Here is a 7,579-nt window from a genome sequence, read left to right on the forward strand (position 1 = left end):
CTGGCTCTCGGGTCCCCTATGGACTCTGGCATTGCAGAGGAAAGGAGGCAGATGAGGCAGGACTCAGAGGGGATGGCATCTCGCTCCTGCGGTCTTAGCCTTGCCTGGGTACCCGAAGGCGAATGCGGGGGGCTGAGGAGGAAGGGACAGAGCTTGGCAGCCAGGCCTGTGCCACTGAGCACCAGCTGAGCCGGACCACCTTAGCACCCTGACTGGCACCTCGTGCACCTCCAGCCAAGACCTGCCCAGCTCACCCTACAGGCCCACTGCAGCCGCCTACCGCCTCCCCAAAAGGGGCACAGCCCTGAGTCACTGCAGATATCCCCGGCCCCAGCCTAAGCGCAGAACTGGGCGCCGTGCCCTCCGAGTTACCCTTCTCCTCCGCATCGGAGTCCGAGTCCACCAGGCTCTCCTCGCTGCCCGAATCCTCGTCCTCATCCTCACAGCCACTCTCCTCCCGCTCCTCCTCCTCCTGGGAAACAAGCGCAGGGTTAGGGCAGAGATCAGGAGCCTTCAGCCCCTCTCCTATCGTCGCAGGGGCTCAGGCCTCTCCCCATCCGCCACCCCCAGATGTGGGTGAATTAAAGCGATTGCCTCGGAAACCAGTGCCGGAGAGAGGACGTTTGACCCGGGGCCAGGGGCAGGGCTGATCCCTGTGTGCAAAGGGAGTGGGCCATGTCTGGGGAGCTCCCCCCAGCCTCCCCGCTGAGATGGCAGGTGAAAATGAAGGACCTGATGAGAACCTCCGGGACAGCTGGGGCAGAGGGGACACGGTTCACGGGACAAAGCCCAGCTGCATGGAAAGGCCTGTGGCTAGTTGCCCTGCCCCACCTGTTGCCAGGGTGTCAGATGGCACAGGGCACTGCCACGGGGCAGAGGGGACTGTCTTACCCGCCATCCTCGGCCATGCCCTGCCCCCACTCTCCACACCTAGGCGGGGCCAAACAGCAGCAGACTGGCTGCCCTATGTGGGGGTGGTCATGGACCCTGACCCTGCCCCCCGGATCCTCTGCGACTCCCACAGACAGGTTGGGCTTTGCCCCACCTCCCAGGGTGCGGCAGGACACAGCTGCCCCAAGTGCCGGCGAGGCACAGAGAAGGCCGCTGGCTTTCTGGCTAGCAATCGGGCTCCCAATGTTGTACTTAAAGTACTGCACAGGATCTTTTCAGGGGGAATAAGGCAGAACGCCACATTTATTAGTAATACATGTATTCATTAACACTGTATTATATGCATATAATATATTACACTTACACAAACACACTCCGTCTTGTTGTTACCAATTAGTTGCTCCCCTTAACTTCACTGGCCAGGTGAGTTAGATGGGGGAGGGGGTGGAGCCGGGCTTCTGCCGATCCGGATCGATGCTCCCATGTTGACAAGACAAGACCCGGGGTCCTCTGCAAGACACCTCACTTTTATAGCAGCTTTCCTCTTATGCAAATCTATACCAGATTCAAACTCTGTGTCTGTGTCCATTGGTCCTTTGTGCTGCTTTCTTTTGAGTGTTGTCCCAATGCTGCAAAGAGGGTGTTTCCAAAAGAAGGTGCTTGCTTCTAACCCCCGAGGCCGTCAGTATGTCTGCTTGTCTTTAATGAGCCCACTTGACACGTTTTATTATTCTTGGGTCTGGCTCCCAGCCCCTCTCCAACAGTTGAGGCTGTCTGGAGGTGCTGCCTTCCATGCCTTGCTCATCCACACCTCATTCATTCAACAGGGCAATTGATTTGGGGGGGGGGGGGAAGAGCTCTTGTTCTACTGCTAGCAAAAAGAATTTTTTCTTCTATCTTATTCTATCCTGAGGGGCTATAATATTATACCAAGGGCAATGCAAAGTTTCTAAATGAGGTTTTGATACAAAGTCCCATGAAAACAGAGGTCACACATGGGTAGACCCACCACAAGGTTATATGAAGAGGCACAATGTAAAGTCATATGAAAATTATCAGAGATTGATCTACATTGTCCCCCTTTTGACCTCTCAAGAACAATTCTTGAGTGGTCACCATATAAATTTTTTGTATTTGTTGCAAACAAACCAAACAATTATAACCAGGTGAATATAACTAAAACCATTACAGTTGACTAAACACCAGATATAACATAAACACAAATGCAAACAATTATAATTATAATAATTGGAAATACAACAAAACCATTACAATAATTGGGTACGTTGACAAACAAAATGAGGCCCAAGTTTGATGCTGCAATAGCCATCAAACAATAAAAGTCACTGAGGTCAGGACCTTTTTAAGCACACACAACAAATAAGATTTTGTAGGAGTACCACAGTTGTTATGCAAGGTTAAGCTGATTTGGACTTAAACTAACATTTAGTTGCTAAAATGTTGTAGAATTTTCTATTTTTAACAGTTGTTTTCAGAGGTTTCTGGGGACCTGAAAGATGGGGCCATACAATTATGGGCCAAGGTCTTACAGGTTATGGGGGCCCAAGAACTACCCTTCAGGGCTTGGGGAAATAGAACCAGAGTGCATAGAGGAAAGTGTGGAATTAACAATACAAGCAAATGTAACTAACAATACAAATGTATTAAGAACAAAAATTAACAACAAAATGACTATTAGAGAACCTAACAAAAAATAAACCTGATGCACTGGGGACCAAAGTTTTTTTGGACACAAGTGGTGATTGATAAGTTGGATGGAGATGGGGGAAGTAGAGAGAGGAAAAGACATTTACCCTGTCTAGTGTAGTATCCCCTCTCTCTCTGGACCCAATGCTAACACAGGACACCACTAGAGACAGACACAGAACATGCAACACAGAACACTGAACACAGACTTTGTCATGACACTATAACCATGGTATTTTATAACTCTTCAGCTGGTACCAGCTCTCCTGATGTTCTGGTTCAGATCCTGAAAGATAGAAGCTTGGAAACAAATTAGCACAGTGCTTCACCCTGGCAGAACCTGCTTAGTCTCTGCCACAGTGTGTTTGGTACTTGGGGCTGCACAAATGCTAATTAAGTGGTGCATTTCTTGTGAGTGTAAATCCTCCCTTTCTCTCAGTAAAAGGGGTTAACACTCCATCTAGAAAAAAAATTCTGTTTTAAAATCTCCAGCCATTTTGCCATGGCCTGGAGATCTGAGGCAGAAGCAGGCACTGTTGTTAACTGTTTTAATGGCATTTTGGCCGTGGGAGGAGGAATTTACCCAAATATCCCAAATATCCCCCTTCCCAATCTCCAGAGGGGTCCCAAAGGTCTGCCCCCTTCTGGGGTCTCAAATGTTTCTTCTCCTGATGTTACTGCTGCTGTAAGATTTGAGAGTGCTGTTTTAACTCTCTGTACCCAACCTGTTTTTCAGTTTCTTTATCTATTGCTTGCCTGGGCCCGATCCTGCTTTTTTCAATAAACAGTTTCTTTCCATGGGCACAAGCCTTGTTTCACTACCAATTTAGCAAGGAGGGTGGGCTTTTCAACTAGCCCCCACCCTTCCTGGTTCCATTTCTTAAACATTTTCTTCAAAATTGTGAAATTACCACAATATTACTTACAAAACAAACAAACAAACAAACATAAACCACACTACACTGCCCAAACTCCTATATTCTTCAGAGTTTGGCTTAACAGAACAAGATCTGCATCTTATGTTTTTAACCCACTCTGGGCCAGAGGGAGAGACGCTAAGCTTCCCTCTGTATTACTCGGTTTGCTACCACCGAGGGTTCATACACCAATTATACAAATCCTTCCCCGGATTAGATCCTTCCCCGGATCAGAGTGAGAAACACTAAGTTCTCCTCTTTAGCTCAGTCTTGCTACGGCTGAGGGTGTATGTACCTCTATAACACAATTTAAACCTAAACTCCTATATCCTTCAGAGTTTGGTTAATCCTTCCCCGGATTAGAGTGAGAAACACTAAATTCTCCTCTTTAGCTCAGTCATGAACACAATTTAAACCTAAACTCCTATATCCTTCAGAGTTTGGTTAATTAACTGAAAGTTTACACTCTTTTTCCTATAGTGCCAGGCTTGCTAAAGCTGGCGGTGTGCACACCAGTTTTATAATAACTGTGGATTCTATGCTGTCCGCATTCTCCACCAAAATGTTGTACTTAAAGTACTGCACAGGATCTTTTCAGGGGGAATAAGGCAGAACGCCACATTTATTAGTAATACATGTATTCATTAACACTGTATTATATGCATATAATATATTACACTTACACAAACACACTCCGTCTTGTTGTTACCAATTAGTTGCTCCCCTTAACTTCACTGGCCAGGTGAGTTAGATGGGGGAGGGGGTGGAGCCGGGCTTCTGCCGATCCGGATCGATGCTCCCATGTTGACAAGACAAGACCCGGGGTCCTCTGCAAGACACCTCACTTTTATAGCAGCTTTCCTCTTATGCAAATCTATACCAGATTCAAACTCTGTGTCTGTGTCCATTGGTCCTTTGTGCTGCTTTCTTTTGAGTGTTGTCCCAATGCTGCAAAGAGGGTGTTTCCAAAAGAAGGTGCTTGCTTCTAACCCCCGAGGCCGTCAGTATGTCTGCTTGTCTTTAATGAGCCCACTTGACACGTTTTATTATTCTTGGGTCTGGCTCCCAGCCCCTCTCCAACAGTTGAGGCTGTCTGGAGGTGCTGCCTTCCATGCCTTGCTCATCCACACCTCATTCATTCAACAGGGCAATTGATTTGGGGGGGGGAGAGCTCTTGTTCTACTGCTAGCAAAAAGAATTTTTTCTTCTATCTTATTCTATCCTGAGGGGCTATAATATTATACCAAGGGCAATGCAAAGTTTCTAAATGAGGTTTTGATACAAAGTCCCATGAAAACAGAGGTCACACATGGGTAGACCCACCAAAAGGTTATATGAAGAGGCACAATGTAAAGTCATATGAAAATTATCAGAGATTGATCTACACCAACCCCCACTCCACGGGGGAAGCCTCCCTCACCGCCTCGTTCTCGTCCGTCTCCTCCCCGTTCTCCTGCTGCAGCTTTGGCCTCTTCTTAAAGGCCTCCTTCTCCAGGCTGCCAGGAAGAGACGGGATGAACCGCGGTGACAGGGAAGCCCTGGCACACGGTCCCCTTAGACCATACATCCCCAACACCCTCCATCTCAGAGCCCTTCAGGAACCCAGCTTCACTGCCCTCCAGAGAGACGGGCCAGGCAGTGTTACCAGATGGGGAGACTGAGGCACAAGGAGGGGAAGGGACTCACCCAAGGTCATATGGCACGTCAGAGGCAGAGCTGAGAAAAGAACCCAGGAGTCCTGATTCTCTGCTGTATGGCTTTGGCTTCCCAGGGATGGGGCAGGACAATGTCTGGACTAGCAGGGCTGATGGGGGCTGGAGGGTGCCAGGGCTGGAAGCCAAGGGAGAAGTGGGCATCCCAATAACTATGGTCCTGCCATAATAATGAAGAGCCAGGGGTGGGAGCACCCAGAACAGACCCCCCCGCTCTGTTCCCAGCAAGGAGTTGGCCATCACCTCTTTCTCCGCTGCTTGGTCTCCTTCTTCAGCCGCTCCAGGTCCTGCTTGGCCCGCTGGAGGACTTCGGTGGCCTCTGCCTCCATGGAGACCACGGGGCTGCTGAGCGCCCCCAGGCCTAGGCCTGGAGACGAGCCCAGGGAGTACAGGGGCCTGGAGGAGACCTGCGACAGACTCCGGCGGAGCGACTTGTTCATGGCTTCGCTCTCCAAGAGCTTTGTCCTGGGGATCGGAGGGGCTTTTGGTTACGGAGATCTGCTGCCCTGGGCAGATGTCCAAACACCCCAGGGGAAAAGACACCCCCTCCCCTCAACCTCTAAGGAGGGGTGACCAGGAGAGTGTGTGTCTGGAACCTGAACTGCCCTCGCTCAGCTCGGACAAAGGGGCTCAGGGCTCTGCTCCCGGGGAGGGGTGCTGCAGAAGGACATCGCAGGGAAGGAAAGCTGGCATGGCCACCACTAACCATCTGCATGCCTCTCGTGGGAGCAAAGAGTCACAGCAGATGCCACTTCATGGATTTAGTGCCTTCACTTAGATGGCAATGCAGCCCAGGCCACGTCACAAAGGCCCCAGGGCTTCCCACCAGGTCTGAACGCTAACGGGAGAGAAGCAACCCTATGGCCGACAGCCAGTTCTCAACAGCCACGGTGATACGCTGACATGGCAGCCTAAGGGTTAATCTTCAGCAGCGGCTGCGCTAGACACGGTGGGGCACCTCTGTTTTCTAGCATTACGGACGGGGTCTGGATCCTCAGCGGGAGGGGCGTAAATCGGCATTGCTCCAGGGACCCCAATGGGACAACGCTGATTTTACACCAGCTGAGAATCTGGCCCAGAACGAGTGAGGGGATTCCTGTCTCCGGGGTTGTCAGTTTCTCCAGCACGAAATCCACATATGAGCAGCACTAGCTATCAGACTGCATTTCAATGCACCCCTGGGAGGCATTTAAGTCTGGATCAGCCAAGGCTCCAGAGAAAGCTTGGGAGCACAAGGGCCGGACAGGACGCCCTACAGGATGGAGACATTTCCATCTCGAATGTGGGGCTTTTATTTATATTTCAGCAGCACCGAGAGAGACGGGATCGAGGCCCTGTTGTGCCAGGTGCTGCACACACCCGTGAGACGGGCGCTGCCCCAAAGCACCGACAATCTAAATAGTCGCATCAGGCCAAAGGCAAGAGAGGGGGAAGTGACTTGCCCGAGGTCATTGGCAGAGCTGCGATGCCAGCCTACTATTTGAACCCAGTGCCCGCGGCACCAGTCACCCAGCCGGGAGCGGCAGAGCCAGAGAGGGAATCTGGGCCTCCAGAGCCCCAGGTCAGCAGCCCCCCCGCTAGCCCGCACTGCCTCTTTGCAGGTCCTCTCAAGCTGCACGCGATACGTGGCCCCCCCAGACGGGCGGAAGGAGAGAACGTGACCCACGCCCACCTGAGCTCCTCGATCTCCCGGATGTAGTTCTGGATCAGGGCGCCGATGGCCTCGTTGCCGTCACCTGGAGGGACAGAATTAGGATCACGGACTAGATCAGAAACACCTAGGAGCTGGGCTGCCACTCAGCTGCCCTTGGACCTGAGCTCTGGGGTGACTGTAATTTTCGTGGGACCGATCCGCATGCCCCACCTCGCATACACGTTCTCCGGAGGTGCCCATCCTCACCTGCCTTGGCCAGTATCAAATTGGCCTCCTGGCTCATCAGGTGGGTGACCTCGCTGTTGATGGCATCAATGGCCTCCTGCATGGCCTTCACCCTCATGCGCAAGGTGGCGTTCTCCTTCTGGAGCATGGCGTTCTCCTGGAACAAGTCACTGTAGCCCTCGGCGCCGTCCTCCCCGATCACACGCTTGCCCTGCGGGGAGAGGAGAAAGGGAGATGCAGAGAGGGCAAAGCCACAGCGTCGGTCAGCCCTGGCCAAACTCACCCGGCCACGTGCTCAATGGCGCCATACTGAGGAAGATGGGTAGGGTAACCCTACGTCCCGTTTCGGCTGGGACAAGTCCCTTTTTTAAGCCATGTCCCGAGCGTCCCGACTTTTTTTTGGCAAAAGTGGGCATTTGTCTCCAAGGGCAAACGGGACAAACACCCAGTTTTGTCAAGAAAGTGGGGTGCAG

The 7,579-nt window shown here is 51.5% G+C and overlaps 1 protein-coding gene across 1 annotated transcript; it reads right to left on the reverse strand.

Moving 5' to 3' along the window:
* Positions 1-2,651: 2,651 nt before the first annotated feature.
* Positions 2,652-7,357, reverse strand: LOC135980348 (kinesin-like protein KIF21B). The gene is made up of 3 exons (XM_065580373.1): positions 7,128-7,357; positions 6,900-6,963; positions 2,652-5,692 (listed from the first exon to the last, which is right to left on the reverse strand). Exons 1-3 carry the CDS (start codon positions 7,252-7,254, stop codon positions 5,467-5,469), a joined length of 417 nt encoding a protein of 138 aa, XP_065436445.1. The 5' UTR covers positions 7,255-7,357; the 3' UTR covers positions 2,652-5,466.
* Positions 7,358-7,579: the final 222 nt, after the last annotated feature.

The sequence above is a fragment of the Chrysemys picta genome, unplaced genomic scaffold (assembly GCF_011386835.1).
Source record: "Chrysemys picta bellii isolate R12L10 unplaced genomic scaffold, ASM1138683v2 scaf2804, whole genome shotgun sequence".
NCBI lineage: Eukaryota > Metazoa > Chordata > Testudines > Emydidae > Chrysemys > Chrysemys picta.

What these genes read in the sequence shown, in the direction of transcription:
- LOC135980348 (XM_065580373.1), bottom strand. Translation starts at nt 7,254, where the DNA reads ATGCTCCAGAAGGAGAACGCCACCTTGCGCATGAGGGTGAAGGCCATG. An exon ending in TTTGATACTGGCCAAGGCAG is followed by an intron (nt 6,964 to 7,127) that starts GTGAGGATGGGC and finishes CTGTCCCTCCAG; the next exon opens with GTGACGGCAACGAGGCCATC. An exon ending in CGGGAGATCGAGGAGCTCAG is followed by an intron (nt 5,693 to 6,899) that starts GTGGGCGTGGGT and finishes TCCGATCCCCAG; the next exon opens with GACAAAGCTCTTGGAGAGCG.